Genomic DNA, 17,686 nt, shown 5'->3' with positions numbered 1-17,686 from the left:
TGGGTTTGAGCAAACTCCGGGAGATGGTGATGGACAGGGAAGGCTGGGGTGCTGCAGTCCGTGGGTCACAAAGAGTCAGACACGAATTAGCAGCTGAACATCACGGTCCCTCCTCAGTGGTTCTTTTCTGAAATGTCAAGGCCTGATGATGCCTTTAACAAGATGTGTGCAGATGTGTCCTGAGTGCTTCCATGACGAGTGTCAGACACACACCCCATCTCAGAGATGTCAAGGGTGAAAAAAGTATCTTACACTCAGTGTACTCAATACATTGTAGATAGTGTTTCCTTTTTTTAAAGTTTAGGTTGTGCTGGGTCTTCGCTGCTATGCGAGGCCTTCTCTGGTTGCAATGAGCAGGGACTATCTTCGTTGCAAGGCACAGGCCTCTCACTGCAGTGGCTTCTCTTATTGCAGAGTAGTTGGGGCTCCCAGACTCAGGAGCACAGACTTAGTAGCTGTGGCACAGGCTTAATTGGCCAGCAGCACGAGGGATCTTCCTGGACCAGGGATTGAACCTGTGTCCCCTGCATCGGCAGGCAGATTCTTAAACACTGGGCCACCAAGGAAGGCCATACATGTCTTCTCTAGAGAACTTGAAATTTGTTTTACAAAGGACAAGCGACATAAGGCCATGTTTTATAAAAATCAATATGGAAATTTACATACATATATTTAAAATGTTTTTTTTTTTACCTGAAACCTAGGGCTTACACGTCACCATGAAATCCAGGAGGAGGGGTGTGGAAGGTGAGGCCCAGAAGTCATTGATGTCCAGTGTGACCTGAGGGCCCTTCATACGTCAAGATTCCCCACCGGGCGTCTCAGAAATCACCTTCTCTACTGAAGGGCTGGCAGCTTTGCTTGGTCCCTGGGCCTCGGGCCACGTTGGTTTCTGGGCCCTGAACACGGGAAGACGTGGCTGTGGGTGGCGGGGCCCCAGCTCAGGCTCTACCGCTCCTGCCCAGGTCGGGACTCCTGAATTCCAAGGTGCCGCTGGGGTACCACCTGCGGACAGTCCTACCCGTTCACTCAGGAACTGAGCAGCTTTGGAGTCACAAGTATGATCCTGGGCCCCCTAGATATAGCAAGGAAAAAAACCCAGAAAACATGTCCTTCCTTTCTAGAATGTACTTATAGAGTGAAGATGGGCACGTGATCAACAAAATAAACAAAAGGTAACGTGTTATGTGTGTGTATTAGTCACTGAGTCGCGTGTGACTCGGCGACTCCACGGACTGTAGCCCACCAGGCTCCTCTGTCCATGGGATTCTCCAGGCAGGAATCCTGGAGTGGGTTGCCATGCCCTCCTCCAGGGGATCTTCCCGACCCAGGGATCGAACCTGGGTCTCCCGGTAATAAAGTCAACAGAGATAAGAAACCCACAGGATACGAGCTCTGCTTCCAATCCCAGGCGGACAACCACAGACCAACTGGCTGTGCCCCTTGACAGGCGTGAGGTAGGGTGAAATGTACGCGGCATCTCTTCCAGGCACTGGACACAGACACCCAGACTGTCGCCACACACGGTCAGCTCCAGGACCCCCCACGCTTTCTGCCTGGAGGAACTTTCCAGACCTCAGTGCAGAGGCATGGACCCGAGTGCAGTGCGCCAGTTCTGCTGGGCTGGGCAGACTGGAATTTGTGGGACAGGGTCCTGGAGAGGACGAAGCTACCCAGAGGAGGAACTCCAGACCCGTGCAGGGGGTCCCCGTGGGTTTTCAGAGGGTTCAGACCAGACACAGCAGAAACGTTGCGGAACGTCCCGGTGACCCGTGTGAGACCCCGGCCACAGGAACCCTGAGCAAAGGCCATCCTAGATGGGCCAAACCAAGCTGGAAACCAGGTCTCAAGAGGCTCATGCCAGCCCTCCCTCAGGTTAGCTGCCCCCCCAGAATAAAAATGAACGTTCTTTAAATGTCAGGACAACAAAATTCAGGCTCCCAAAAATGTGTCCAAAGCGTCCCACGTACAATCCACAATTGCTGGACGTTCTAAGAAAGAAGAAAGCGGGGCAAAGCAAAAGCTCCCAGGAGAATAACAGTATAAGGAAAGAGAAAATGATGGAAGCTCGGGGGAGGGGAGATCGTTTAGAGACAGCGATCGGAGGGCGGCTGCCTCAACAGAGGCCTGAGCGTGGAGAGGCCGGGACAACGTCCGGGGACAGAAGGCAGAGCATCCCAGGGCCAGGACGAGGGCCCAGAGCATCCCAGGACGAGGCGAGCGCAGTCCCGCCCGGCTGGTCCACAGAGGGCAGGGCAGCGGGCGGCGCTGGGGCGGAGGGAGCGGACGGTGTGAGTTAACTAATTAAACTCCATTAAATCAGATGAACTGCCCTCTGTGAGACCTGTCTTTCCTCTTCATCTGTGTTCCCCCAAACCAGCCTCTTTGCTCACCTTCTTTCTTCCTTACTTGAAACCTGGGTTCGTTCTCCTCATCCGTACCGTGGGGAGAACGGTGCTAAGATACAGGCTACCTTTAGGGACAGGGCTCCCTTCTCTCGGCAAGGCAGGTGTGTGTGGATGCAGCCCAGGTTCCCGGCCTGTACAGCGCGGGGGGAACCTCTGGGCTTTTTCCTCAAGCTTTTCCTTTAACAACGTTTTTTACAGTATTTTCGAGAAAGACCATGAATTATGAGCAGTCTGCAGCAGCTTGGGAAGGGCCAAGGGTGCCTGAAGTGGAGGCAGGCGCCCTGCGCAGGTACAGGCGTGCGGCTTCCCCAACAGGCCGCACGCGACACAAACGGGGACTCACCGGGCGATGGCAACTGACCTTCCCCACCTTTGGTGTCACCATCACCGATTTCCTATGAAAAACTGCTACCGATTAGTTGTGATGCTTTAGAAAACTCAAAAAGAAAATGTAAGTCTCCCACTTCCAACTAACAAAACACAGTGACCCTGCCTGCTTGGTCAGTTTAGACTCATGAGACCGTGGACTGTGAGCCAGTCGGTCACCCTGACCTTCCAATAACTGGACACCTGTTTGAGGCCAAGAGCTGACCAGAGGGGGTGGACCTGGGGACAACCCTCGTCCACTGAGAGATGGTCCCAGTGCTCTCTGCCTGTGTGGGGAAGATGTGGAAAGGACCGAACCCGAGTGGGGGAGAGAATAAAAGCTACAGACAAAAGCGGAAAGTGCAAGGTATTTATTAACACATCTTTCAAGTTACAATACAGTTCAAAACACATTTCTTGGCATGGAATCACACAGATGACACACACAGAATACATTTTTTCCAACTATGTCACAACTGTTCTTCACACATACTCCTGATAAAGCTGTCACAGTGATTAGCGCAAAGTGGAAAAGGGGGTAAAACAAGGCAACATCACCGCCCGCAAACGTGACCATGGTGCACTGGGTGGAGACCCGGAGCAGATCACCCAGAAGAAAGCAACTCGCTCAGCTCTTGACTCCTCCATCCCAGTGTGCGCCCCACAAACACAGCTGCCTTCGCCGTGCCGGCCCAGCCAGCGCGCGGCACTTAGCAACACGCCTAGGAGGGTCACAGCCAGCCAGAGCGGCGACAGAGCCCGACGGGCCGTCACCTCCCAGCGGAGGAAGAGGCAGGCTACCACTAACACTGACTCATGCAAGAGAGGTCCTGCAAAAGGAGGGGAGGAACAGAGGGCTGGTTAGTGCGCCGCCGGCGCGCCCGTGGGGGGACTGCAAACAACAGAGCCCAGAGGTTACTCTCGCCAGCCGGAGACCTGCGGGAACAAACCAGGAGTCAGACCTGTCAAAGCAAAGGCCGAGTCGACGCAGCCCAGGGGACTCGCGACAGCAGAGGGGGATCCTGAACGGCAACATGGGGTGGGGCGGCCAGGACGGAGTCACCGGAGGCAGCGGTGGGAGCAGAGAATGGTCAGCTGGCAACGCAAGGGAGAGAAGGGCATGCTTCTGAGGATGGTGGGGGTGGGCTGGGCAGGGAACCCCCAAGGGAGGAAGGGGTGCGCGGGAGGCCTGGCTGACGGGGCCCAGACACTCAGCAGCAGGAGCGAGACCAGACTGGGAGCCCAGCAAAGAGAACCAACTCAAAAGTGAAAAGGAAAAGAAAAGAAAAAAAATCAGATTTCAGGCTGTGTCGCTGGTAAACCTGAAAATTAAACAGCAGAATTAAAGCCTTCGAGTTAAAATCCTCGCAGAGGAAAAAACAATTCTGGATCCCACGCCTGTGAAAAGCAAATCTGAGTTATCAAAACAAGTGGTTATTTGCTCTTCAGTCAATAGTTATGTGTGTCATATAAATGTTGCTTTAAAAACATAAATTATATACCCTGAGACAACACTCCAGAGAGCACAGAACTCAAACAGTCCTTTAAAAATCAGGTTCCATTATGTGCCCTTAAAATGAAAAATAGTTTAAAAGAAAATCATGCTAGAAGAATGTCAAGAGGTCTACTTTCTAGAGTATATTAAATTACTAAATACAGAATATATTAAAACAGTACATCTGTTTGTCCACTCTGTGGAGAGTATTAAAATTCAAAGACTACAATCGTGTTTCTTTTTAAAGGCCTGTATTTTTCTACATACCTTTCAAACTTAGTAAAATAAAGCACCAACATGAAGGCCTTTTTACCCTGTAGTGCGAAGTGAAAGCAAGAAGCGACTTCCCACTACAAATAGCTGCTCTGCCTACTCATCTTAACGAAAAGACTTCCTTCCGAAATACAGCACAGAAAAAAGAGCTAAGACTTGCACACTTTCTAAAGAGAGCAGGTTTTTACACGTGTAAAACCAAAGACCCTTCCCAACCAAACACTACCAGTAGGTATACCCGGGATCCAATATGAATCAGTGAGTTGCTTGGTTCCAGGACATAGAACCATGGGCCCTTTAAATGAGGAAAATTAAACAGGTTGCAAAAAAACCTTACACAAAATCCTTAGGATTTAATAGTAAGTCAAGGCTCACTCTGCCTTTGCAGAGTTCATATTTACTGATGTCCAAAACAATACATCATTCACATAATTTAAAAAGAGGTGAAGGGCTAATTTAAATGCTCATTAAGTACAGTAGAACATCTACATTCTCCCTGTAATGGATGTGATTCCTATGGCTTCCTCCAAGGGGATGGGGGTGTCTCCTGGTCCCACTTCATATCATCCACCCCTGCCAAGAGTTAATCCCCTTTCAGAATACTAACACTTAGAAAAACCTGTAAAAAAAATCAACCATGCTTTTCAAGCACCCCACCCCCTCCCAACGAACAGAGACAAAGGAGCTGGGCTGGGGGGGGATGGGATGGGACGCTGGCAGGGCGTGGTCTGTCTGACCACGGTGGGTAGAGGCAGGGCTCCCGGTGGGGTGCAGCCAGGGGCACGCTGCCACTCCAGGGTCTGGGGGCTGGAAGCCAGAGGGCTCGGGGGCTTCATACCCCACGCGTGGCTCTAGGCGCTCTGCACACAGACCTCGACCAAAACCTGACTGTCCTCATCAGGGTCCCTGGCAGTCAACGGTCCATAAGCACACTGAGCTTACCTTCAATTAAACAGAGAAATTAAAAAATAAAAAACAAAAAACAAACAACAAAAACTACAAAAGATTAAAAAAAAAGGAAGGAAGTGACAGGTTCTCAGAACAACCTGGCCCTAAGTCTCATCTACCCTTCAGACAAGCCAGCCGGACCTCCTCTCGTCCACCAGCTCGGCAAGCCACCGCGTGCGAGGGGCGTGGCCCTGGCATGGCCGTCGCTGTGACCGCTCCCCGCCTGCCCACCCGCCCCAGCTGACTCCTCCTCAACGCCGGGCGGGCGCTGGGACCAGGCTCCTGGCCGCCCCTGCGCGCTCTGACTGCCTTCGCTCCATCCTGTCCTTCTTCCCCCTTGTCACCTCTCCCAGCCTCCCTCCAGCAACAGAGTCTGCCTGCATCATTTAGCACAACACCCTAAAAAAAAAAAAAAAGACCCCTGAGTGCAGAATCTAAAGCTCTGTCACAATTCAGAAACGCTACCGAACTAGGCACAAACAATTGTTCATCCAGGACCTTTTACAAATCATGAGAAGACCCCAGTCAGAAACAGTTACGATGAAGACCCCCGCCCCCTGCCCACCCCGCCCCCCACCCCCGTCCGGAGAGGGCACAGGCCCTACTGAGGGTGCTGCCCAGCCAGAAAGGGCGGAACCCTCAACATTGCTTTCGGAAAAAAGAGCTGGTATTTCTCCTTTAGAAGGATATCATGGAAGACTTAACAGATGTGGCCAGACCAACGGAAATGCAAGGTTATGCTCAGTAAGTAGCTAAGTGAACTTATATTACAGCATTAAAATCAAAACAAGATAATGCGAAAAGAAAGGGTACCTGAGCTCCACATAATCGCTACTGTCTTTACCTTATGAGATATAATGATATTTACTGGCTTCTTGAATTTGTGAACAAATAATACACAGATCAGGATAAATGTATTGACTTACTACCATCTTTATAAAAATCGAATATACACACAAACACATCAACATTATGGAACTGTATCCATTAAACTTTGATAAGACAACACAAAAGAACTAACAAATAGCTACTATGTTGCTGAATTGAAAGCATTTCCAATAACGTTTCAATTTTAAAAGGTCCATATTTACATAGTGTGTTAACTGCTTCTGCATCTCACTTTAAATGCATGATAAAGAAAGAACAAAGATAATGGTTGCAGCAGATCTTCCCAGAGGGCTCCGCGTGCGGTGGTCTGACTGCACTGCTCCGCGCGAGGTGGCGAGATGGGAAGGGCGCTCCCTTCATATTCTGCTTCTTTCCTTGTCCAGTTTCCTCAAGGAAACCAAGGCTGTGCCCCCAGGTCTGGCCGGCACTGACAGCCCGTGCCCACAGGCCGTGCATGTCAGGACGCAACCACAGGGAGCCTCTCTAACCAGTCCTTGACGGAAGGCCTGGCCAACTTGGCCAACGGCCGCTCAAGAACGTTCTATCCAGAGAAAGCGTGTTCCGGGTGTGTGCAGACAGTTACAGATGCACACGTGTCCCGGGGCACCATGTCGGGCTCAGACAACACAAAAGCAGAGCTAGGGTAGCCATGAGGTCCACCGTGAACAAAGGTGCCCAAATAGGATTCGTTTATTATCACTAACTAGAAAAAAGGATGCCTAGCTACGTTACGGAGACAATGAGCAGATTTTTAGCGTCACAGCGCGCTCAGACTGTTTCAGAAAGCGGTGAAATCGGCAGGCTCATTTTACTAGTCCCTTAACTGTGAGCCTCATGCCACCCAGGGTGGGGAGGTGGCCTAGACCCCCCTGCATGGCGCCTGCAGTACCCCACTTGCCGCTTCAACCCAGCTCTCTGTGGACTGAGCCACAAGAGCCATGCTCATGTGAACACACCTGAATCTACTTGTGAAGATGGGGGGGGGGGGGCCACACCAGCCCCCAAGGGTGAGGCCGGGCTTTCTGGAACGCGGGTGGCCAGGCGCCCCCAGCGATAGGTGATCTAGCGTGGTCTGCAAGTGCCTGCAGCTTCCTGGAACCGCAGCCTCTGAGCAGCGGGCATGCGCACCCACCTTCGCGTTGCAGGCTCCCTCCTAGCACGTGGCACACTGCGGAGTCAGCGCCACAGAGGCTCGTGGTCTCAACACTCCCCTCCAGTTCTGGTGACTTAATTTGAAAAACATAAAATTTCAACTGTGAAAACAAGAAGATACAAGATCACATGACCTGTGTCTCAGCTCCCCACGAGAAGGCTGAGAAAGGGGCGCCTCGCTGAGGGGCCTCGCTGCGCTGACCAGAGGTGCTAGCCAGCAACAGGCGTCTGTTTCCCTTAATTCTAATAAATGTCACAGGAAATCTTGGGTATAAAATTCAGCTAAAAAGTCTGAGTACGCCCCAGTTACCATCTGCTCCAATAGTTCAGGCCCATGTTAAAATACACCCCAACAGCGAGACTCCTTCATGAGCACAATTACATTAAGGCACTTTTGTCATCATCTGCCCAGAAGGGATGTTACTGAAGATGACTTGACGGGGAGCGGGTGTCTCACCTGAATGAAGCTCACCCGAGTCCCAGAGCCGCCCGCCCACACGCCCGTGCAAACAGCCCCCTGCTCTGGGGTCCACTGAAGGTCAGCACAGCCCCTGCTCAAAAGGCCTTCAAAACAGAAAACACTCATTACAGCAGTGACAACCAGGCTTCCCAACAAAGCCACGGATGTGCCACAGAGCCAGTGGCACGGCTGTGCCCCTCGGGGCTGTGTCTAAAAAGAGGAAAAAAACCAAACAGGTCCTTTCAAGCTTCCAGCTGGCCTAGCCTCACCTAGCGGGGCCCCAAAACCTGCGCTCAGCCCGGAGGCTCACGCTGGGGCCCACCAGCGTCTCCACGGTGTTTGGGCCGAGTGTAGAAAAGGGGCATTCCCTCTGGAACTGAGCATATACAGCTGGCGCTCTGGAAATATTTACAAGAAGCAGAATCTGCCGCACAACTGTCAGCACTCCCAACCACCCACACGCCCTGCTTCCCAGGACATCACCACCCGAATTTGCCTCTACGCTTTCACAAGAGCCCTGGAGGGCCTTCTGAGAAAGGAACGTGAGTGAAGCTGCCTGGGAAGACGCTCATCTAGCCTGCACTGAAGATAAGTGCAACCATTATCAAATATTCTTTGCTGTGAAAATACTGAGAATCTGTGACGGTGATGGTCTCTCCTGACTCTAAGTCACTGGAATCGGTCATACAGTAAGATCACAAAGAACAACGTCTACATGCATCGTAAGCACTTGGAAAACAAAAGAAAACGGAACTGTAGTTCTTTGTGGTGACAACAGAACGTGAACGCTCTAACACCGCCTCGAGTCTGCCACGTCCCACAAGTCCAGCTCTTCTGGAACTGATGCTGGGCCGTCGGGCATCTTGGACAACGGCCTGGCAGGGCTGTGGACGGAGAGACTCGGCTCGTGGGGCCTCTGCGCGCAGCTCCGGAGCAGTTCCACAGTGTGTGTGCGGCGTCCCGGTCAGCCTGTCCGCGGAGGTCACTCGACAATCAGGGCCACATTTATGTGGGACAGGTCTATCATGTGCCTGCAGGAGGTCACACAGTGCGCACGTGAAGCCCCCCCACCCCCCAGAGAAGAGCACCCGACCCGGGGGACCGCCCGTGCACACTCCGCACCGTGTCCTGCAGCCAGCCCGCCCCCGTCTGGCCCTGGGGACGCCATGCTACCTGTGGAACTTCTGCTGGAACGCCAACGCATGCGCTGGCTCCTTGAACTTGGCTATGGCTTTCCTCTGCTGGGGGAGCATCTGCAAGCTCTGAAGGAAGAGGACAGAAGCGCGTCAGAGCCGGGCCGTGTACCACATAACACCCGCAGCACAGGGTGTGACGTACACACTGGCCCAGCAGGGTTAACACGAGGTTCCAGTCCAGGCGGACTGCAGGCCCCTGAAACAAACTAGCTAATTCGAGCTCCCTGTCCAGACAGCCCCAAGTCCCTACCCTAAGTAGCACTCAGTACCCTCCAGGCCTGGTGTAGAGACCTTCCTTCGTTTGCTCGTCAGCTGCCCTCCTTGCCTCCACCTGTGCGTGCAGGCCTGGGGAAGGCGCCTGTCCTTGGAGACTCCCTTCCCTGGGCCTCATGCACATGGAGGCGTGAGGTCAGCCAGGGGCCCGCGGGCAGAGGGGCGGCACTCCCCCAAGGACCGCTGGGGCAGACCCAGGTCCTCACGCAGAGCGGGGCTGCCGGGGATTGGGGGGGTGGGTTGCCTGGGAGCGGGGAAGCCCTCGGCTCCGTCTGCTCACACTCTGCACTTTAAAATGTTGGGGAGCATGAAGCGGCACCTTGAATCCTAGGATGTCAAACACCATTTTCGAGGCTACTCTCCGGACTGAAGGCTAGAGGAGTGTGTGGAGCGGACGGCTCTGTCTAGCGAGGAGACGCGTGCCAGGACCGTGAACCGACAGCTGGTCCTCACACCTGCCCCAAGGATGAGGGGCAGCTCTGTGTTCCCTGGACGCCTGCTGACGGAGCACACTAGGGTTTGGGAGGGATGCGCCAAAGGAGAACACGAATTTCTCAGCCAGCCCACTCTCCAGAATCTGATCCTTCTCAAGCATTTTGGAGACTTGCCACATGTGTCTGGGGCAGTGAGCAAAGTGCCTCGTGGGGAGGGGGCGGCAGAGACCTCGCTCCCTGGAGGACCTGACCCGAGGAAGCAGCGCAGGACTCCGCGGCTGAGAGCCGTCTGCTGTGTCTGGGCGTCTGTCCAGTGAAGAACAACAGTCAGAAAACATACCCAACAGCAACATACAACCCTTCACCAGGATTTACACACGTGGTGGTTTCACTTTAAAGCACTTGTTCAAAGACCTGCAACGAAAGTACCTAGCCAAAATATCAATTCTCTGAAATACGTTCAAAAAGATATGCTGTGTATTAGAGCAGGCGCTCTCCAGTCTCATAAACACAGAACTTCCAAGAGTAAACACGAGGAGAAGAGCACTAAGGAAATACTTTCCCCAAAAAGTTGCTCTTCGGTGCTTACACAGAAATAAACGGTCTCCAGTGCCCACCTGACGTGGCACCAAGGTTTCCCTCGGCCCCGCGGAGGGGCCGTCACCTCACCCAGGCACGCTACCAGGCGGCCCTGAGCAGCACCAGGACCAGGGCACTAGGCGGCCACCAGCAGGCTTGGTCTGTCCGGTCTCCTGACGCCAGCCGAGCACATACCACGTTTACCTCTTCTGTCAGATACAAAACCCAGAACAGAAGAACTTTCTTGAAAATGTCACTGACCACTAAGTTCACTGGGCAAAGCGAAGTCACTCAGTCGCGTCCGACTCTTTGCGACCCCGTCGGCTGTAGCCCACCAGGCCCCACTGTTGATGGGATTTTCCAGGCAAGACTACTGGAGTGGGTTGCCATTTCCTTCTCCAAGTAAAGCTAGACATGTAAAGCTCAATACCTTGGTCTTTAATCAGTGCCATCAATTGATTTCTCTGGGACACCCGGCAGCACACAGCTTTTCTGGCCTCTGAAATCCCACCTGCGTTGCTCAACAGAGACCTGCCGGCCCCAGCTTTCAGCGCACACCCGCTCTGTGTCTTATCCTCCAACCTTCTCCAGTTGCTGACGCTCTTGAGCTGCCCCCGAAGAGAAGAGGCAAGAGGAAATGCCGTGCTGTCCCGTGACCCGCGGAGCCCCAAGGGGAGCGTGGTAGGAGCTATCCTCCGGTCACGAGGACAGCCCCATATCGCAGCAGATGCCCCGCCAGGCCTGCCCCCTGACCCAGGTCCCCAATCTCACCACGCGGCTGCAGCACTCAAGGGTGCCGGACACACGGGCATAGCTTCGTGCCAACTGCTGCCAGCACTGTGGCAGTTCTCAACAGAAGAACCACAGCCTACCTAGACTTATTCTGTCGAAAACTACAAAAATCACTCAATTAGGAACAGACAAGGAAAACTACTTTGTTATGATGGCACAAATAATTATCCACACTCTACGATTCACAGATTCTGGATTTTGAAAACACCATGCTTTTCTTCTGAGAAAAAGCATGTCGAGACTGTATTTCCTCTGGGTGACTTCACAATGTGGAATGAAGTATGATGCTTCCTCTTTACCACTTATCATATAAAATGGTATCTGAGGTAAGAAGATTTGTTTTTCTGTATCTAAAAAGCTCAATTTGATTGAGAAAGTATCAGTCAAAAGAGCGTAAACTTTCAATGAAATTCTTACATCACAGGAGTGAGCTGCTTCTCAACAGTCAACACAAGCAGTAAGAAGGCTGTCTTAAAATCTGTTTTCTGTTCCCCCTTATTGACGTTTCTGCATTTTTTTTCCCAAAATACAGAGGCTATTTTCAGATAAAAGATTAATAAACTGCCAAAACTGTCAACACTCAACCATTTCTGACCTACCAAAATGACAAATATTAGCGATCACTCTACTGGGAAGATAGAAAAAGATACGTGTACTATAAAAGGCATGTATTATGTATGATCACCAGCTTCCACTCTGAAAATACGTCCTGCAAATCAGCAGCCCACTTCCAAACAAGAAAGCACTTTAATTCACCCAGTACAAACTGAGAGTTAAAATCTGTCTCCATTCTACCCTCTCTGACCCGACCCAGCTGCCCCACAAATACCTGACTGGCCCATGGAGACAGGCTAACTTGCCCAGCCCACCCAGATTTACTTGTTATTTTGCAAAGACAAGACATCTGCAGACAATTCCCGAGAACACCCGTGCTTCTGTAAACGGAATACGAGCTATGACGGCCCTTGAGTGGCGGCTTCCTGCGTGTGTACTCAGTGACCCCTGGACTGAACTGCCGCCAGCACTGCAGGGACAGCAGACAGTTTAAGGCCAGAAAACTGTCCACACCGTTCTGGGCCTCTCTTCCCTGTTTAGGCAAAGTTCCTCCTCTTTCTAGGGAGAGCCCGTGTTCGTGGCCCTGCATATGAATCAAGGACTACGCTGTGGGGACGCTGACGCGAACCCGCAGTCCTGAAGATCACTTACACTACTCTCCCCGCTCTGGCCAACAGTTCCCAGCACCTTCAGGAATCGACCTGAAGCCAAAACTGACGCTGACATCCGGTGTTTTAAACACACATGAAACTGCTCAAACAGAGCCCCAGGTATAAATCACCAGGTTTATACAGACAAGGGTCCCTGGGCAGGGCAGGGCCGGGCCTCCACCCCTCACGTGGCGGCCCAGGGACATGCCCGGCGGCGGGCCTGCCCCACCCCAGCTCTCCTCCCCCGGCCCCGCAGCTGGGCTGGAGAGCAGGGGCACTGCCCTCTTCATTCTGGACGCGGGTCAGCCGACCCGCTCGCTGGCGATGGGGTGTTTGGAACTCTGGCGTCTCAGATGGCTCCGTCGCACGCTGTTTCCTCTTCATGTTTACACAAGGTGTGGTCTTTTTTGACGCCGAGTCTGTGTCTTTCCCTCAGTTCCAATGTCTGGGCTTCCTCTCACCCACGGCATCAGCGCTGTTCCTTCTGCTCTGACACAGTTCTGAGAGACACTCTGGGGCTCCTCTTCCACTCTCGTCTTGTGCAAACTTACCCTACAGATCACAGCCCTCGGGTTACCATGCGCTCTCCCTGGAATCCTCTTTTTCGGAAGAATTATTTACAATAGTGTTTTCAGAACTGTGTGTGTGGGAGCCTCCGGTTAACAATTTTCCCATCACAGTTTCAGATCATGCGGCCATGACTGTTTTCTTTCAAGCTCAAAACATCAGTTTTGGGAACATCTACATTTCTCCTGAATATTCACTGGAAGGACTGATGCTGAGGCTGAAGCCCCAGTACTCTGGCCACTTGATGTGAAGAACTGACTCACTAGAAAAGACCTGATGCTGGGAAAGACTGAAGGCAGGAAAGGAGACGACAGAGGAGGAGATGGTTGGGTTGCATCACCAACTCGATGGACGTGAGTTTGAGTAAGCTCCGGGAGTTGGTGATGGACGGGGAGGCCTGGTGCGCTGCAGTCCATGGGGTCGCAGACAGTCGGACATGCCTGAGCGACTGAGCAGGAACGTTTAACCACACCTAGTGTTTTCTTCCCCGAGCGTCAACTCCAGAATGACTGAACTGCTTCCACTGAGATCCCCACTTCCTCCAGGTCACCCCAGACACTCCTGGTCCGTCAGCACCAGACACGGCAGGCAGCAGGGCTGCTCACAGGAGGTGAGGCACTCCAACACCATCCCACCTCACACGACTGCTCCAAGGGGCTCCTCCTCACCGGGTGACCAGAGATACCCCCAGAACAAGGGCGTGCCCAGTGCCTGCGCCCCAGAACGGCAGCGCCGGCAGCCTGAAGCGACCCCAGAGGCCCCCTTCCGAGAGCACACGCCCTCCCTCCACGGCGCCTGGGGGCCTTGTGTCTCTTCCCCACCCCCGGTGACCCCAGGGACGGAGGCGGAGACAGAGACAGCACGCGCCTCACTGTGCGGTCCTGAGGGAAGTCCTCGGCTGGGAAGCCGCACACCAAGAAATGGCAAACTCAGGACCCAGACGGAAGCCTTCTTGAAGCCCGACACCCGCTGCACCGCTGCGTCCTGGGGCGCCCGGCAGCTGACGAGCCCACCTGTCCACGGAGCCCCCAACCACAGCCCCCCACATTAAGCCAGCCGCCCGCAGTCTCACTCTGCCCCAGCCTGCCCGTCCCTTCCTTAAAAGCAGGAGCCCTGGCATGGTGGATGGGCGGACAGGCCCTTCTCTCTGGTTCTTCCCACAGCACTGCTAGCAGACCCCAGGTGGACCTGTTCTTACTGCACCCTCACCCGAAACTCTCGAGCACCCTGCTACACTTCCTGTGACACGTCTACCTCTGGCTAAAACCGCTCTACAAAATATTACCACTTTTCCTTATTCTGTCAGTGTGCCTACAGGGAAATGTCTCCAAAAAGGACTCTTACAGAGAGGCTCACAAGCACAGGTTAGGGGCAGCACGCTGGCCAGAGCACCGCCAGCAGTCAGAAGCAGGGCGGCGGGGCAGCCACTGCCCTGCGCACGTTACGATGCCCAAGACAGGGCGTTCTGGGCGCAGACACCGCCGCTCGCTCTCAGGGCACGCGGGTTCCGGGCGCAGACACCGCCGCTCGCTCTCAGGGCACGCGGGTTCCGGGCGCAGACACCGCCGCTCGCTCTCAGGGCACGCGGGTTCCGGGCGCAGACACCGCCGCTCGCTCTCAGGGCACGCGGGTTCCGGGCGCAGACACCGCCGCTCGCTCTTAGGGCACGCAGGCACCAGGTGGCGCCACAGCCCAACCCACCAGAGGCTTGACGTCTGCCTCTCTCTCAGCCAGGCCTGGATCTCCTCACCATCCCCCTTGAAGTGTATTTACAGTTAAACCACATCCAAGTCTTGTTATAAGCATCTTCTCACAATTTATACTTCCCAGTGTCAGTCTTCAGCTATTGAATGCTGGCAAAGTTTGTTACATTAGCGCTCTGTGATCGCAGTGCTTACAGACCTGCGAACTCCCCTCAACACATCCCTCGGGACTAAGACTGGCAAGGAGAGAGTGCTGCTGGCTCCTTGGGACCCTTGGGACAGCCCACAGGCCCTCCTGGGCACCTGCTGAGTTCCTCACCCTCGGGGCTCCTTCCGGCGGCACTCTGAGGGTCCCTGATGTGGCCGCTCTCATCTCCCTGCCTTCTTCTCTAATAAAAAGAAGCCTTTTCCAGTTTCGCTCCGCTTTCATAAAGTGCCCTCCATTAAACTTTATTTAACACAATGATCTCTAATCCTTGTTTCCAGAACAGGAGATGGAGAATGAACGAATGAATGAATGAATAAATAAATAAATAAATGGCAAATGGAAGGAAAGATGGCCCCCAAAATGCAGGACTCAAAATTCAACTTTAAGATGGATGAAGCCAAGGGGAAGTGCTTCCGCGACACGGCCAAGCTAACTTCTGCAGGTTAGTCGCGCAGGGCTGTGAGCACAAAGGGCTCCGCCATCACGTGCGGATCCTGACCACAGACTCACACTCTAGGACGCACAGGAGAATTATTGAGACCGTGGAGCAGGAGCACAGCCCAGAGGACCAGGTCACACGTGGAAAGCAACAGTACCACCCCCTCCCGCCCTGACAGGCTGGGAGCCAGCCAGGAGCAGGGGCCCAGAGCGCAGCCTGGACTCCCCACCCCACCCCACCCCACCCCAGGGCCTTTAACGCCAGGCTCACTACTGAACTGTGATCTGATCCCAGGCTTTCAACTCCCATTTGCTGGAGAATCTCCACTCAGGAGACCGGTCTTTTTGAAAAGCATCGGGGTAAGCTCTCTGACGCCAGCTGTGTTCCTGCAGATTACCCCGTTCTATGACGGACTGTCCAAGAACAGCTCTCCATGGACACAAGCTGCAAGTGTCTGATGACTGACAAGCCGCTCCTCGGCACACCGCTGGGAAAGCAACTCTACTAAAAACAGATGCCAAAGTTTCTGGTTAAGCTTTCACTACTACAGACAAACGAAACGAAGCCTAACCATCTCTCTGGGAATCCAAGGATGAAGGAAGTAGTAAAACCTAAACAGCAAAATCGTCTCTGGAGGTTTTCCATCCATGCTACCATCTCGTCAGCACTCTCCAGTAGATGAAGACTGAAAATCCTAAACACGGACGACTCGTATCAGTGCTGCCTCCCCATGCACTCCTGAAGCAAGAGACCCTAATGCCCTCTCAAGAAAGCCTTCTGTGCTTTCCGTGCTTTTTACCCAGAGATCTAACACTCAGGCTCCTACGGTCGCATCAACATGCTTCTCGAGGGCCCCAGCCTCACACGGGACCCTGGTGTGGGTGCAGGGTGAGCTGCTGACAGCTGGGATGGGGCGCAGAAAGGCAGGGCCGGCCAGACGTGGGCACGAGAGACGGCCGCTCAGGAAAACCAGGCCGGCCCACTGTGCTGCTCTACCTCCAGGGCTCTGGAAGGTGCAGCCTTCCAGGATTTGAGTGTGAACTTCAGTTTACAACACAACTTGAGACCCATCTGCAGCCAGCTCAGCAGAGATGCTCACACATTCACAACTGGCCAGTTTTAACATTAAGAGACCATAATAACAGTCCACATCATTTCACATTGTAAAACCTAAAGCAAGTTCCACAGGTCTTAACATGTGAGGCTGTTTCTGAAAATTAAGGTCACAAGGCTGAATACTTTAAAATTTTTAAACTGTTACATAAAAAGCAAGTATGTGATCATATGTTAGTCTCTCAATTGTGTCCACCTCTGCAACTCCATGAACTGCAGCCTGCCAGGCTCCTCTGTCCACGTCTCTAGGCAAGGATACTGGAGTGGGTTGCCATGCCCTCCTCCAGGGGATCTTCCCAACCCAGGGATGGAACCCACATCTCCTGCACCGGAAGCAGATTCTTTACAGTCTGAGCCACCAGGGAAGCTCAGTGTGTGCTAGAACAAAACAACTGCATGTCTGGGTGCACGTAAGAACTCAAGTATAATCTGAGGATTTCAAAGGATAATCTATTCAGCTGGAATAAATAGTTCATGAAGTTTCTGAGCACCTGAAAAATTCCAAACACTCTAACCCTCAGGCAAAAAGTTCTGGTATCTAGTGTGCACAATGATAAAACATTCGGCTTTCTTCTCAGGGATTTTAAATAAAGAACAACTGAATCTTGGGAGGGAAAGACAGAGGGCACAGACAGAACGCGCAGGGTGGCCCACCTGGATGGGCCCCACCGACGTCAGCAGGCTCTTCAGCTGGGCGTCAGTGGTGGACGAGGAGAGCCCCTCCACAGACACGACACAGGGCTGAGGCTTGCACTCCACCACCCGCAGGTTCTGCTTGTTTGGCATCAGGCGTCCCCGGCCCATGGCTCCCGCCATGCCCCGGCCTCTCGCGTGCATGATGACCTGGCAACAACAGAAGGAACCGTTCAGGTGTTACGCTTTGGGTTTTCTCACAGCTACTAAGACATAAAGTGAGCAAGTCAGTCAGAATCCATTAAAATACACCACAAGCTACAGGATTCTCTGTAGCTTTTATCCACTGTCAGAAAAGGGTTGAAGGTCTAAACAGGACTGTAACACCCAGCGCACGTGAGTGAAGAGGAGGAGAGGAAGCAGTGCCGTCTCGGTCGGCCTTGGCATCAAGCACGGCGCCAGGCGGGCACTTTGTCTGCCACAGTCGACCTGTTCACATGGTCATCCTGCACACGGAGCAGCAGATCACAGGCTCCAGAAACTCGCTGACGCAA

General features: G+C 53.2%; 1 protein-coding gene across 9 annotated transcripts in view; it reads right to left on the bottom strand.

The window, feature by feature from the left end:
• Positions 1–6,407: 6,407 nt before the first annotated feature.
• RBM33 (RNA binding motif protein 33) overlaps positions 6,408–17,686 on the bottom strand; it is a 115,782-nt gene continuing 104,503 nt past the window's right edge. For all 9 annotated transcript variants that reach the window (XM_081536813.1, XM_081536814.1, XM_081536815.1 and 6 more), the window contains 3 exons: positions 17,154–17,342; positions 9,164–9,252; positions 6,408–9,021 (listed from right to left, as the gene is read on the bottom strand). In XM_081536813.1, the coding sequence (XP_081392939.1) occupies positions 8,973–9,021; positions 9,164–9,252; positions 17,154–17,342 (327 nt within the window). In that variant the 3' untranslated portion in view covers positions 6,408–8,972. The remainder of the gene's footprint in view (positions 9,022–9,163; positions 9,253–17,153; positions 17,343–17,686) is intronic.

This window comes from Giraffa tippelskirchi, chromosome 10, assembly GCF_054371585.1.
Source record: "Giraffa tippelskirchi isolate mGirTip1 chromosome 10, T2T-mGirTip1v1.2.pri, whole genome shotgun sequence".
Taxonomy (NCBI): Eukaryota; Metazoa; Chordata; class Mammalia; order Artiodactyla; family Giraffidae; genus Giraffa; species Giraffa tippelskirchi.
The sequence above is the reverse complement of the archived record's forward strand: the minus strand, read 5'-3'. Positions and strand labels throughout refer to the sequence as shown.